At 35.1% G+C, this 16,016-nt stretch overlaps 1 protein-coding gene across 1 annotated transcript in view; it reads right to left on the bottom strand.

The window, feature by feature from the left end:
• Positions 1-16,016, bottom strand: part of CCDC141 (coiled-coil domain containing 141) — a 78,317-nt gene that overhangs the window by 1,845 nt on the left and 60,456 nt on the right. The window contains exons 24-29 of the mRNA XM_032694031.1: positions 14,810-14,919; positions 13,014-13,118; positions 12,296-12,379; positions 8,485-9,371; positions 6,454-6,626; positions 57-211 (exon numbers count right to left, since the gene is read on the bottom strand). Of these exons, the coding sequence (XP_032549922.1) occupies positions 57-211; positions 6,454-6,626; positions 8,485-9,371; positions 12,296-12,379; positions 13,014-13,118; positions 14,810-14,919 (1,514 nt within the window). The remainder of the gene's footprint in view (positions 1-56; positions 212-6,453; positions 6,627-8,484; positions 9,372-12,295; positions 12,380-13,013; positions 13,119-14,809; positions 14,920-16,016) is intronic.

Genomic DNA, 16,016 nt, shown 5'->3' with positions numbered 1-16,016 from the left:
AAAGTAAAATAAATTACCTTTATGCCAAGAAAAATTTCAAGAACCTTAGAACATACACTGATATCACCAGCTACCACTTGGATATCATTCTTTATCCAGCAGACATGTGGTTCAGGCTTTCCATGTATAGTGCAATGCAGAATTAAATCTTCTCCTTCTTGTAGAGTTCTATGTCCAAACTTTTGTATGAAGTTTGGCTGTTTTCCCTGTACTGAAAAAAAAAATTAAATTAAATCAATATTCACTTTATTTTTAAAGGCACAACTAAAGTAACTGAAAAATAAATCTGTTCTCATAAAGTTCACCACATTGAAAGACAAAGAGAGCCTTTATTGATGCCTGGAACTCAGGACAACTTGTTTGCAAGACAGTAGGCAACTAATAGGCAGACACAGTTTATCTATCTAATATAATGTTTGTTGGAAAATATGAATATTAAACATCCAAAATTTTCATGCATCAGCATAGTGATATTAGATTCATGGAAATGCTAAAGAATCATGTTCTTTGTGTAGGTAGTAGGTAAGTCTATGTGGGTTATTATGTTTCAGTAAAGGTGGAAGAGTTAATACTCCACACAAATCTAAAGTGACAAAGTCATGAGAGCAAAATTTTGCATTTAGTGCATTGTTGTACATCATGCTCTTTCTTCACTTCCCCCCCCCCTCTATATTTTAGTCAAAAAATTTTACTGAAAAATAAGAAAATTGATCTATATTTGCAACAACATGAAGGTCAGAATGTGACGCCTCTACTGCTTTGACCAAGATCATTAACTGGCCATTGGCCATCATTAACGCTGAAACCATGTACCAGATCATCCAATACAAATCTGATTCAGATCAAGGCAAATAATTGCTTTTCTACTGTAACACCCAAAGCACATGAGATTGATTTCGTGCTAGCTTCATGCCAGCTGTGGAAGGACAGATGGCATCTGAGCCAGTACAAGGCCTGAGCAATAAAAATTAACCCATCAAAATTGTTTGATGAAATTTCAGTGATCACCATCAGTTTGTACTGAATAAAAGCATTGCTTACTGCGACTTGTAACCTAATGAATTGTAAAGCTAGACTTACTGAATCACTGTACTACTACCTGAGGTTCCACTTACATTCTACCTCCAGGGCCACAGTAAATAAGAAAACAACCTCAGAATTCAGACTAAGTATTCTTGACACAGAGAATATAAAGCAACACATTAACATACAGAAGAACACACAAAGACATATACTACAAAAAATGAACATTTTGTATTCCTATAACATAAAGCATGTGTCCTTCCTCCTTGTTAATATAAATTGTGGCATGTTTTCATAATATTTAACAAAAGTTATCACTGCCCTTCTCAGAAACAGAAAGTTACTGAAATGTGTGTTAAATGTTTGAAACTGCTATGCCAGCATTACTCCATCCACTGTTCTATGAAGAAATTTTTTTCTTCTTCTATTATGAAACAAAAATCAGCATATCTCATGCAGGTGCCCATAAACTTCTAACCCCAAATATATTGAGTTCAAGGCTATTTTCACCAAATGTGGGCCTGCTGGCATGGTGAGGCAGACATTTTGATGCACTATATTTAGTCCACTGCTTAGGTGAGCTCTTACTTGCAATAAGCTTCCAAGCTTAGCTGCTTTTCTGTTTTTTTCCAGATACTACAAGATTGAGGCCACAATGAAAAGCAGAAGAATATAAGTTTTACTCTCCCATACTTGTGCTAACCTAAGGTCTGTATTAGCCAGTCCCAGTAGCCCAAACAACTCAGTTCTTAGCTGTTGAAAGTTAGCATGTCCAAGTTGCCACCACCCTTGCATTGCATGCATCTGAAGCACAGAAATTTGAGATCTGCAGCTTCCTTTCAAGCAAGAGAACCAAGCTTACACCCCTGTCTACTCTTTGCAAGCAGCTGGCAATAGGTCAAAAACAGAGCATGATTAGCTTATATTCCAGTGGAAAACATTAAGTGAGCATCAGCCACTCCTTGTGATAATTTTGGCTGGATTCCATTACTTGTGTAGTTTGCATTACCTTGTGAAGTCAGGTTGCGTCTCACATACCAGGATGGTTTTTACCATTGAAAAAAATCTGGGTAGAATGGTGATAGTGATAATGATCAGACCACATCTTGACTTGATATCAGTAAGGCACCAGAACATAAAAACTAAAATAACCAGTTTCTAGAGAGCGAAGGGAAAAGGACGCGCAAATGAAACCATGAAGTGACAGTTTCTACGACTCTTTCAGGCACGGGCTTGTACTCAACAGGGAAACAGAGTCTGCTAAAAGAACAGTTCATTCTCTGACAGCAACCTTCAAAATAGAATGGATGGTTATACTACACCATGGTTTTCCCATGATATCATAACAAAGGTCTCAGAATAACCTAAGACAACTTGTCAATTACAAATTATTTCTTGGCTGGACATCCCATGAATCCATAAAGGCTAGAAAGAACAGACCCTTTCCTGCATTTTGGGGGGGAAAAAAATCAGGTAGACAGTGCACTGAAATCCCACTCTTATGGCTTCAGACAATAAGTTTGTCAAATATTAAATATTACATGAGTTATTTGTAGGAACCAGTAAAGTTCTGCTGCAAACTGGGGAATCAGCATGGAAAACTAATCCACATGGAGCAACACAAAAACTGCACATGGAGAGATCACCTGCATCTGTCTTTATCACATAGATTTCACCCCTGCCCCAAGTCTCTCTCACACACATGTAGTACCAGGTCAAGCCAAATTGTTTTCAGCTGCCTATATTTTTATTAATTTGCTTCAGAGTTATTCTTAATCATTTTTTTCTAGGCATGTAATTTCCAATCTCTTATGTCTTGAATTGTGATATTAGCAATTTTATCAACTTCCCCTGTCTTCTCTAAAAGTTTAGGCTAGGCAGATGCCCCCATGCTGCTCAGAGAATTTGGATTTTCTCAGTATGGTTCTAAATTAAGATATTGCACTTCATAGTTTAGAGATTTTGTCTCAGTCAAGCTATTAACACAAACAGAAGGATCCTTTTATTAAGGAATATGCAGTGGGTCTCATGACCCAGCTGATCTGAAGTATCCATAATTCAGAGCTCCAGTCTCCTTGAATACCATATGTAGCCTCTTTAAAGTCTTGGCAATAATTTCTAAAGACACATTTCCTCTGGACCACAAAAGATAATACATACACAAAAATTAGTAGCTTACCCTAGAAAAGTCTCCAGAGAAAGGTCCAGAAGTAGGCATACATTACCAGTTGTTTGAGAGGAAGTCACCTTCTCCATTGCAGCTCCACTCACATCTGATCCAAAGCGAACCACGGTAATGGTTTATCCTTCCTTTGCCTACTGACTCAAACCTAGGCCCTCAGACAGGCTGCCTCTCTTGAAAAATGAAAATAATTTATCCCTTTTCCCCTTCAAATTTACGCACCTTGTGCAAACACCTTCACATGACTCCACATCTTGTAGTCAGGCAGCATCTTCCACCACTTTCTTAATGGGTGTCTGCATATGGGGAAGGAGGAGGGGAGTGTACCCTAGTTATATGCCTAATGTCTTTCTTGTGAGGATGGAGGGACCGAGATTTAAATCTGCCCTATAAAAGAGCAATCAGGAAGATGTAAACATTTTGGGGTCTTGAAATAAATATAGGTTTGAAACTGTGACTGTGAAGAGGCGAAATTAGCACTATAAAACAAGAAAGAACCATGACAACATACCTACATGTATTCCCTGCTTCTACATTATGGTTAAAAGAAGGAGGAAGAGAAGCATGAAGCATTATGCTAAAATTACTGCTGAAACAGAATGAGTGTTCTTTTTTCTTTCAGAGAAATATTAGTGCCTCATGAGACTACATCACTGTCACTCTTTTTTTTCTTTTTTTTTTTTTTTTTTTTAGATTATCTGAACAGAAAACAGCAGGAATTTTCCAGGAAATTTTTTTTTTGGTTATTCATTAGAGTCCTTAAATAAAGAGCATTTAAACCCAGACTGCCAACACAGCAGTAATCAGTGTTGAGTACATCTTCGTTTACAAAGCAAAGCATTAAAACCAGGAGAGTTTCAGTGTCCTGCTGTGCCTCTTGTACCTCTAATCACTCTTTTTAAAATCTTGTTTCTTGCAGCAATTAAAAATGTGGCTGGTATCCACTCATCCATTAAAAATTGTCCATTTAAAACTATTCCTGTTTGAAAACAGATGTAATATCATACTCACAAAAATCAAATTTTGTTAATCTAAAATTCACGGAAATGTTCAAATTCTCAGAAAAAAGGTTTACCAAACAAGGGTATTATGTGCTTCTACAATGAGTTATTAAGATCTAAAGATGTGCTATGGCAATTTCTGGCCTTATATTTATACCTTTTTGCATTTAATAATTATAATAACTGACATGCAAATATGACAACATTCTCAAAAGTGAGCTGACTATTACATAAAGTTACTTAGAATATGTCAAAAGAACACCCATGGTCACTTAATTTTTGAATGATGGCAACCCTCAGTAAAAACAGAGGATTGAAGGGTAGCTGTGACCTAGAAGGCTCATCTTTCAAAACAGAAAATGAATGCTACGAGAACAGGATAAAATTGTCAAGCACTGGTAGCTCTGCAGAAGGCAAAGCCTTACAGCAAAATATTGCTTAATGTACCATTTATGCAAGTCAGCTTGGTCACATAAGTTCTTTACCATACTTCTAACAACCATACAAAAGTCACATTTTATTTTTATGGTAACTGAAAAATTCAAAATCATATTAATCATTAAAATTAGCTTTATTGTGAAATGACAAATACACTTTAGGAAAACAGGTGATTTTTATACCTAAGAAAATTCTTATAAATCTACATTTTTTGGATATGATGGAACTTAGAAAGTGGTCCATTAAACGTAATATCAATTTTAGTTAGAATTTATTTGTACCCCCATCTGCTCACCACCTCCTCCTCCTGCTCCCTCTCATATTGCTGTGAAGTTATATCATCTTGGGAACTTCTTTTTCAAAGTTACGAGAATTTTAATAAAGTTGCAGTCACTGGGACAAAATGTTTAAATGTCAGTCTTCCATCTCACTGACCTCTGGCAATTTGCAATATATATTCTGTTCATAGCATGCTACACAGTAAAAGGCTTACTTCATTCCAGGAAATTACACTAGAGGTAAATATTTCCTCTCTATAAATTTTCCATACCAATGTTGTAACATAAAAGCTGGAAATAAAAGATGCAGGAAAAATCACGTAGCTGTTTATCAACTCTTTTTACTGCACAAATACAACAAATACTGAAGTTAAAGAATTAAGTTATATTGGAGGATTTATAAATTAAGCCTCCCCTTGGCACTGTTAAGTCATTTTTATGCAATATTTAAACAAATTAGAGCTTTAATTAAAAAAGAATAGTTGTGGTTGTCCTTATCAAGAATGAAATGCAACTTGTAGGCAAACAAAGTTCTGGTTTGGATTTACTGTTTTGACATTTAGGAGAATTATATTTGACAGATCCTTTATTTTTTTAAAATTTGAATACACTTTTGAATATTCCCCCAATTTGGTTGATTTTGCTTGAGATCAGTGTGTTAAAAATTTTAAACATGCACATATGCTCACTGCATAAATTAGTAACTTTCTTGTCTTATACTAACCATTTAGAGGATTATTAGAAATATGTGTATCTTTAATTTTATTAGAAGGCTGAGCAAGGTTCAGCCATCTACTTAAGCTGACTGGTACATTGGAATATTTCATTTTGTAAACATTTGGTCTACTGTGTGTTAGATGCCACTTACACAAATCCTGAGGATTCTGGGTCAATTCTGTAGCACAGACAATCACAACTCTATTGGAACTGCTGCACCTTTCCTTTGTGGAGACTGTGTGCTGGGCTGAGACAGATTTAAATCTGATCTATGTCAGTTCACCATGAGTGGTAAGAAGCTTTATCCTACAATTATTTTTTTAAATTATATGAGAAAATAACATGGTTGGAAATAATACAGTCTATGTTTAAAAAAAAATCATAAAATATACATCAATTGGAACACTACCTGGGTGTATATTGACATTCAAAACCTACAACTGTTTCCAACACTTTGTAATGCCAACAATTTTAGAAAGCGAAACTCAGCCTCAGATTCAGAAAGCAAAACTCAGCCTCAGATTCTAGAAAATCTTCATAACTTTTTTTATGTCAACATTACTCTGAGAAAGTAAAACAAGTACATAATACTGGTAACAAGTAATATATCCATTGTGCCATCAAAGTGGTTTTGTACATACTGTGAAAGATGCAGTGTAAGAAAATCAATTTAATGTTGCCTTAGCATGTGAGAATTAAGTTTGGTGCAGTCGATAATGTACTTATTTCGTGAATAGCCAGTACATTAGTGATACACTAATATAGATGACACACAGCATTATCCAGTCTATTCTTGTAATAGGTGGCCTGTTACCTTTCACGTGAAGAATGGCACTGGATGAGATAGTGCCGTTCAAATTTTTAGCCCGAACAACATAGAGGCCAGCATCTTTATCACACACCTTCTGAATGAACAAAGTATGCTTTGTCTCCTTTTGTAAAAGCTTTAAGTGCTCATCTGCAGTCAGTTTCTGGCCCTCCTTGTACCTGAAGCAGAGAGTCAGTTTTCAAGTCAGAGTTATATCACCGTATGCCACGCAGAACTTTGCAAATTCAGACAATCCCTATAGCCCTACATTGACAGCAAGAGATAGAGCTCACTGCTACGCTCTCATTTCTCAGTCTTAATCTGTCAATATGGATGAACAGTTAAACAATGCAAATTGCTGGATAATACATTCTTAACATTAAAAAATGTAGTTCTGAAAATGGTTTTCAATGAACAAGTCACAGTTATCTCACTGCAGTATTAGAGAGGTTACATGAAGGCCTGGGCCCTCAGTTTTGCACTGAAGCATTTTTGCTAGTAAGGTCTTGAGTCAACCCACATCCAACTCATGAATAGATCCTAAGGCTCAACATACAAATACTCTGAACTTGTGTCTTCAGTATAAAGGACAGCCAAGGACCTTCCTCCATCCAAGCCCATTTAATGTTTACTTAGCTCACATCTTCAAACAGGATAGAACAATGCATCAGGAGTTACTTCAGAGAACTGGTGTCATATTCTAACACTTGAGGTCCTGTCACTATGTATTGGTATTGAATCCTGATTTACATATGGGAAATTAGAGAAAATCCTGTCTCTTCTTGCCTTGTGATGTTTCAGCATAAGCTACATTTAACCTAATACAACCACAGAAATATTTTTCCACATGTATATCTAATAAAAATGTTTATATCAGTACAAAATACATGTTATTGATTAATTTTTAATTAAAAACCCATCTTTTTTCTATTTCCATGAATTTCTAATTTGCAAAATGATTCCAGTTGAATGCTACTTTTTTTAAAGATAATATATCAACAGTGCATATATTTTCAAGCTAAATTAATGCTTTCTTACAATAAAATTAAGATACCACTTGTTTCACCAATAATATTCCTCAATCTGTGCAATACTGGGATTTAAAACAAGGTAACTTCATTGATACCAACAGAGTATAGCACCAAGGTTGCAGTGTCCAGTATTTTTCTCAGTGCAACAGAAGAAATTTCAGTTTACCAAAAACTTACAGTTTAATTCTTCAAATGTGTGATAATAATATTAACATCAAAAATTTTCCAGTAAGAGGCATATTTAATTTTAATACATTAAAAGAAAGGCCTCCATTGTGAAAGGCTAATGGAATAAGCGGAGAAAAGGCAAATGAGGTAAAAATGGAGGAATGCCAAAACATATAAAACTGTTACCAAAATCTTGAAATCCTATCCCTCTTCTAGTCCCTATTCCTTTTGGTAGGGAAGAGTCATTCTGAAAGAAGTTTATATTACATCATCTGTACTTCTCACAAATGCAGTATAAAGTAATCTAAATAGACATATAGCAATGAAGAGAGATTGCACATCAATATATCATTTTTAACCTGTAACCTCTTGTTTTTGACAACTGACTCTCACATATGTGTAAATGTGTACCTATCTTAATATATATGTAGTCACTATATAAATACTTTAATGTGCACACACATCTATGTGTCTCTGTCCATACATAGTGCCCAGATCCTGAGAAAATGCAAATGAATTTATTTCTGCTAAATCTGTAGTGTACAATTATTTTAAGAAATTATTGAACAAGTGAGATGTGATATTCTAGAATATAGAAACTATATGATATATGCTCGGAGTAGTTTGATACTCTCATTTGTAAAATTAAGTACAGGGAGATTATTTCAAGTTGGTTAATTGTCAAGAGGAATTTTGAAGGTGGAAATCATGCAGCAGTGTGGACTAGAAAGGATACAAGCCATTTATTCTAGTCTCTAGATTAACTGATTTGGTTATAAGTGGTTCATGGTGGCTTGCTACTAGGTATATTTACTACTTCTCATTGTAAGCTACCCACCATGTCAATGTAGGCTCTGGGAATCCCGTTACTTCTACTTCCAAAGTTACCGGAGAACCTTCCATGACGCTTTTGTTAGACAGAATCTGGGAGAAGTTAGGCGCCTGTCCAGTTAGGCTGGCCATGCTGTTCTTTTCTGATGAACTTTTAATCTCTTCTCGGGTAACCATCTGCCTCTGACAGCTTCTGGTGGTGTCTGATTGAAACACGAAACCTGAGAATGCATCAGGCAAAGCATGCAGCCTGTCCCGGGTTTTAGTACAGTTATTGAAGTCATGCGATTGTTCTTGTGATTCTGCCATGCTTTCGTGAAGTTCAAGGTGTTGTAAATGTGTTTTGCACACTTCACTCATCGTGCTAAATACTGGTTTGGCTTTTACAGTGCAGGAAGCAGTGCTAGTTTCAGATATTCCTTCTAAGCTGCAAGTCAAAGGAGATACCACTCTGGTTTTTGCATCAGAATCTGTTAAAGAGATACATAACTTCTCAGAGTGATCTGATGGGCTTTCTATTCTATTAATTGTAGCATCAGCAAAAGCAGAATTTGTTAAGAGATCAGACACTTCCACCATTTTTTTCATACTAGTGGTTTTCTGCATTTGCAAGCTATAGGAGCTGACATGCAGACTATGAGAACTACAACAGCACTGATCTTCTAGCTCTGTTTCAGAATGTAAGAGGTTGGATTCTGGTGTCTCAGAAAGTGGTGGCAAAGAGATATCATCAGGTGATATACATTCATATTCATCTCCGGAGAGTATTTCTTCTGTCAGGAATCCAGTCTGTAAACTATCCTCTTTGGCTGAAGATGACAGCTCTGTATCCTGTGAAATAAGATCCTCACCAGCTGGACAGATAACTGGAATATCAGCTAATATATTCCTCTCCTTGAATTAGGAGAGGAAAGAAGAGAAAGGAAAGAAGAAAAAGAAAAACAAGAAGAGAGAGAGTTATCATTCAATACATTCCCTCGTGCAGAATCTAGCAATAATATTTCTTCTAATTAAGCCTAATGCATTCTGAGCAAAAGGAAATGTGTGGAGAAAGCTAATTTGTCAGAAAATGTTGCAGCAGTGAACTGGAATTTCAAAGTGTTCAAATAGATTCTAGAAGACACTATTCTAATTATATATAGGCATTTATTATAACAGTAACAGTGAAAGAAAAATTACCTCTTTCTATAAACAAATGACAATCTGTGGATTTCCTGTAGGTGCTGTTTATAGGAACATTTGCAAGGGGAAGGTGAGGGAGGAGGTGGCCTAATTACATCTAAATGGGAAAAAATTGCATAGCGATAAAAATATATTAACAGTCAAGTTGCTGGATTTTGATCCTTTGAGAAAAATAGTCATGCTCAACGGTCAAATAATTAAACAAATATCTTTATAATATTTTCCAATCATTTTATATTTCCTCCATTTTTTTTAAATTTTGCCAGCTGTTCCACGATCCTGCCAAACATTAAAAGGGAAAGCAATGTTAACATTATTTTTATGTTATCTTGGATACAGAAAAAAAAATTCCCTTTCATCATGTTCCAAAAAGAATTGGGTGAGGCAGATGTGCATTAACTTTAATCACAAAGCATTAGAAACATTATCTGATTTGTTAATTACTTCTCTGCCTCTTGATTTTTGTATGAATGTGTAATCACATATTCAGATTTCCTTTGTGCAAAGGCTCTCAGCAAAAGTGTTCATAATGTTTTCTTATGTTATTCTCTCATTGCTGAGTTCTATACAAAAATATGTAATCTACTAAGCAAGGTGTCTATCACCAATAAATACATTAAAATACAAAACCACATTGACTTAAGCCCACTCAAATCAACTGAGTGATACATTGGATGCCACTGCTTTAAAAACCAGGTCTCTTTGGCAGCATCCAGTACAAAAGTGTAGCAGTACATTTGTTTTGTGTTTCTTTTGGCCTTACTGCTCTAAATGTAAGCTAATATTAGTGCACAAAATATAAATAGAAGTAATAGAACCTCACATGTGCCCTGGTCCTTTAGATATGTCAGTTTTAATATAGATGTTTTTCCAAGTTACTACATTTGTTTTTTCAAAGCCATATGATTCATGCCGGACTCATGAATAAATGACTGGAAGAAGGTTGGGATTTTACTGTGTCTATTTTACCAATCAATTCAATTCAGTTGTAGGATGAATTCCAAGTCTGACTACTAAATGTGTTTTCCAGAAGCAGCCCATCATGAACTCTGAACCCTGAAGAGCTGGAAAATGACTCAGGGGAAAATGCCGTAGGAAAGAATGACAGGTGGGCAGCGAGAGAGCGAGTTGTCATATAGGCTTTGACAGTATGAGAACTTTCAGTCCTGGTGTGTCACTTGGGATTAAAGAAGCAGGAGGATCAATGTGCCATGAGAAGGTCTAGTTCACTATTTAGAGTGTTATATTTGAAGCAAATTAATACTGCAAAAGTAGCTTGAAGAAGTATAGAAAAAATTAGAGATTGCTGGTCCATTAGACAAAGAGGCTGGAGATGGACCAGGTCTTTCCTTCAAAAGAATGGAAACAGAAGTCTAGTGAGAAGAGCCTGCTAGTTCTTTAAATGAAGTATGGAGTGATGAAAAAGGTGGAGGCATCATGGTTGCCATAATTCACATCTGGTATTTGCCATTTCACATACGCTTGACTTCTCTCCTTGGCAGCTGAGGCATAGTCTGACAAGGACTGACCAAGCTGTGGCTTAGCAAAATAGGAAATAGGGCTATGGACATCTGCTGGGTGAGGTACTTAATCTGAAGGAGGCTCTTTGGAACAGTCACAAAAGTTTGAGTGAAATCAGGGCTCCAAGTCAATGTTGAAATTCCCGCTGACTTGGAATGCAGGTAAGAGAATTAATTAGGCCTAATTTTGGCTCATCAGCAAATGACAGGACAGTCTGTATTGAATTGAAGGGAATGTTATTAGGTGATTTTCTACAAAACATCACAATTTAATGTCTTGTAGTATTCATCTATCTTATCAGTTTGTAAAATGGAATTTTTAGATCTCTCAATCAGTTACCAATGGATCCTACCTTTCTAAGGAGTTAAATACATTAGCACCCACTCCAATTTACCAGACTATTTTCCATAGTAAATGATTTACATTTACATTCAGGATGCCAAGCCTTCAAGACATTCTTTAAGCTAAAGTAAATTAATCTCATAAAACGTAGATCTGGCTTAGTATTCACTGTATTTCTAAGGCTTCATTTATTGTTTGACAACCTGGAACCTTTCATATTCATTTACTATATATCCATGAATAAAACATGCTTGTCTGCTTGGATTTTTACCATTTTAAATGCATACTTAGTCTTTCATTATTTAATCTTTTTGCATCATCCTCAACATGTACGCAATCCATACTCCGGAACTTTTTTTTGATCTCCACTGCACAGAATTTTGGCAACTGGAATGGAACTTAAGTGTTTTCAGATGAAGGCAAAGATGACTATTTGATGCTGAGTTCTTTCATTTGCTGTATAGTGTCATACCAACAGTACAGCAAATTATATCTGATACAATGTCACACTGAACTGCTGACAGCTGTAGTTGTGTTCCGTTGTGTTTGCTATGAATGCTTTCCTGTTATTCCCATTATTATTAACTCAATCAATTGCTTGTTTTTTCAGGTTTTTTGGTAATACTGTAAATGAGAATATAATCAAATACAATCCATAACAATAGCCCTCACTTTTGAGACATAGCAAAGTAAGGAGTAGAATTCCTTTGAGAGTACACAATGATGCCCATCAATTTGATTAAAAATAAATTAACAAGAACAGCGGATAATACCTGTTTAGTGTTGGTAGGAGACAGAGTATTGCTTCTCTTCTCAGCAATGCTTTCTGAATTTGTAAGCAATTCACCTGACACCATCTGAAAGAAAATAGTTTTAAAAACCCACTTTTTTTTTCCTGATTAAGACATTAATGATTCAACAAATTATCATAACTTCCACCATTACTTAGCTCAAATTCTGAGCTATGAGATTTCTCTCATAGGATGTTACTTATAAATCAAACACTTTCAGAAATTGTATCTAGGCATCATATGAATACTAGGGCTCTGGGACATACAACAGTATCCTCTGTTACTTCCTATATTCCCTTCAGTCTTATTACAAAGGAGAGAGCAGAATCTACTCTTTCCTCAAGGAGGAATGGACAAAAGAGGACATCTACACTAAGGATACTGTGGCAATAGGACCAAAGAAAAATTGGTAAAAGATTAAGAAAATAATATTATTTTAGAAAACAAAAGGAGATATATAGGCATGTTAAAAGAACACTAAAAAAGAAAACTCAAAGGGAAGAATATGCGGATTGCATAGAAGGAAAAGGGATAACTGAAAAAAACTGAAAAACAATTGATGAAGACTGCACTGCTAAAACCCATCTTAACAGAAGCTTCAAGACAGAAAAGCAAGAAACTTTCCAGCAATACACAAAGTCCCTTAAGAAACATACTTCTAGTTATTAAAAAAAACAAAACAAAATAACATATAACTAACCTGCTGCTTTTGCTCCACAACTTTGTCTTTAACAGTCTCACATGCTTCTTGACCATTTATTTCTTCTTTTTTAACAGTAACCAACTCTTCAGAAAACTCAACTTTCTGCCATGTGAAGAGAAAATCAAGTAAGATAGATCAATAGAAATCAATAGAAAATACCAATTGTTGGTTGCACACTGACTTATGCTCTGTACAGCAGATGGAAAAAAAAATTAAAAAGAAGTGAAGTCTTATCTAAAACCTGTCATCAGCACAGGTGTAAATTGCTTATGGCAAGGAAATGCAGCAAAACCTGATTAATTCATTCCTGGATAAGCAAAGACAATATTTTTCAAAGCTGAAGGAATCTTTTCTGAGGCAAGGAAATTACAGGATACCAAAGACTGAAGAATTCCAGTGGCTATTCAAGAATCTGAGGAATATTAACCAATTTTGTACCCAACTTCAGAAAGGGGAAACAAAGGATTAAGAAAGTAAAACTATTAGGAAAAAAAAAAAGAGGATAAACAACAAATCCAGAAAAATATCAGGATTTCAGGAAAACTCAACTTCCACTAGATTATGAATGGTTCTGTGTGAAAAAAAGTGTTCTCCAAACATCTCTTTGATGAAAGATAACTTTAAACTTATCAAAATTTGGAATTGGCCTTTGATGATCCTTGTGAGTCTCTTGCAACTCAGGATATTCTATGATTCTATGGAAATTAGACAAAACTATTACAATTAGTTTGAAATTCCACTTCTCTTGAAAAGACCATATTATGTTGAGCAAGCAGAAAAGATGAAAGGGTCAAGCCCTGTTTTGACAGAACCTGGGGCTAGCATCCTGCACACCATAGCATTTATGTCATACATGGGCTGGGAGAAGAACTTAGAAAAACTGAATTAGTGTTTCTGTTGAAGTTTCTTTATAGTCATGGTGCAAGGTAAAGCCTTCTTTCCACTCACCTAATGAATTTTGGAACTCATTTATGTTTTTGGCATCTCTTACCACTTTTAAGGATATTAATGAATAATCTGAATGTTTGTCAATTTTATAGTATAATTCCATCAAAGAAAAGTGAAATAACATTAAGTATCAATAAAAGCAGGATATTTAAGCATCTTAACTTTTTCAGCTTCACAGAAGAATTAATTCATCACCTACTGCTATGTGGGACATTTTACAAGTATTACTTTGAGAATGGGGAGGTGGAGTAGCAGTTCTTCATTACAGAAATCTAGCCCTATCAGTTGTGTTCCATAATTCCTCCTCACTTAATATGTTATACTTAATTACACCTAAAGCAGCTTATCAGGATATGAAACTAAAGATGTTGTGGTTTTCTTTAATTTTTTAAGTCAAAAGCAACGCTTTTATCACTCAAATTACTTTGGTTTTAACACAACTTATTTTTTGGGATGTCTTCTCCAAGAGGGAGCCAAGCTAAATTGTTTGGCATTTTGTATATCTAGCAGTTACCTGCATTTTAGTATCAAAGGAATAAGAAATATGAAAAAAGCGCTTTTGCCTAGGTAATCAAAGAAATTGTGACATTTTCCTCTAAAGGTTACTTGAAAGCAGTAACAGCTCTGAAAGAAGCAAACAAAAAGAAACCTAGAAGAAATACTTAGTGCACAAACAAGTAGCACTTCATTGATTCATGACAATCATTACCAAAGGTAGTGGGAAAGAGAAAATTAAGAAGTGTTTCATACTGCTATAGATGATCCTCAGCTAAAAACACCATTTCAGACATTAAGCCCAATAAGATGATGTAGATGCAATACATTCTCAAGATTAAAAAAAATACCTTTATCTCCTTAAGTTCTCTCAGAGATGTACACAACTCTTCAACAGAATTAATGATTTCTTTGTACTTCAATACAGTTTTTTCAACATGCTTCTTTCCTTCTTCAATACCTACAAAGGCAAAATAACATGAAAGCAGAACAGAATGCCTCAAACAGATCAGTATAACAATCAAGGTACTTTGTAATTGCAACACATAATTACATTTTTCTATGTTTTGTTTTGCTGAAGGAATTCTGTGATTCATAGCAATGGGTTTCCTACCTCTTACTAGCTTACTTGAGATGGACTCTCATAGTTGCTGCAGGGCTTCCATCTCTTTAGTGATACTGCTTTAAAAGATGCTGACCTCATAAGGTGTCTCCTAAACTAGTTGCCATATTATACAGCTAGGAGGCACTTAGATCCCTGTTATAAGAAACACAAAACAAAGGCACAATAGAGAGCTTTCCCCTTGTAATAACTTAAAGAACCCAAAGTGGCTTCTTTCTCCTGGTATTCCTAATCAGCTGTTGACAAGAATCAGTTCTGTCACCTCCTTTCCCACAGATAGGAATGTTTAAAATACTGAGGAGGTTTAAAAAAAAAAATAAATAAAAAGAGAGAGAGAGAGAGAGAAGAAAAAGAAGTGATCTGTGCTCTCTAAATTGTCTTTCTGGCACTAAATTAGAGGAAATTAAAAGCTCAGCTTGAGTCTTGAAATTTTTTTCAGATTTACTACTTGAATTGATAGGCTACACGGCATCTTTGCACATTGGGATGGTCACCTTATCTTTGGATAAAATAACTTTATAAAGTATATAAAAATTACAAGTTGGAGGGGAAAAAAAAGCAAAATATGAAGTTCTTTTGACTTTTGGTTTTTTTTGGTCAACAATGTTCCAAATCAATACAATAGTAAATACAGTACCTACAGAGCAATCTATATTGTTTGCTAAAACAATTAAGCAATCAGGTTGCACTATTTATTCACAGTATTAATGTAAAACATTATCTTGGCACTGAGGTATCAATACTATATCCCTATAATATCCTCTGACTTCAAAGGCTTGCCTCTCAGTTATGAGATAGTTTAAGCCATGAATATTACAAGCTCATGAATATTACAAGGACATTTACTCTTCTATTTCAAGGTGAACTTAGGTTGTATTCAGAAAAGTAAGTAAATACCAGACTGTATAGTACATATTTTTTATTTCTTGTAAATA

This window comes from Chiroxiphia lanceolata, chromosome 7 (genome assembly GCF_009829145.1).
Source record: "Chiroxiphia lanceolata isolate bChiLan1 chromosome 7, bChiLan1.pri, whole genome shotgun sequence".
NCBI classification, from domain to species: Eukaryota; Metazoa; Chordata; class Aves; order Passeriformes; family Pipridae; genus Chiroxiphia; species Chiroxiphia lanceolata.
This window is presented reverse-complemented; position numbering and strand designations above follow the sequence as displayed.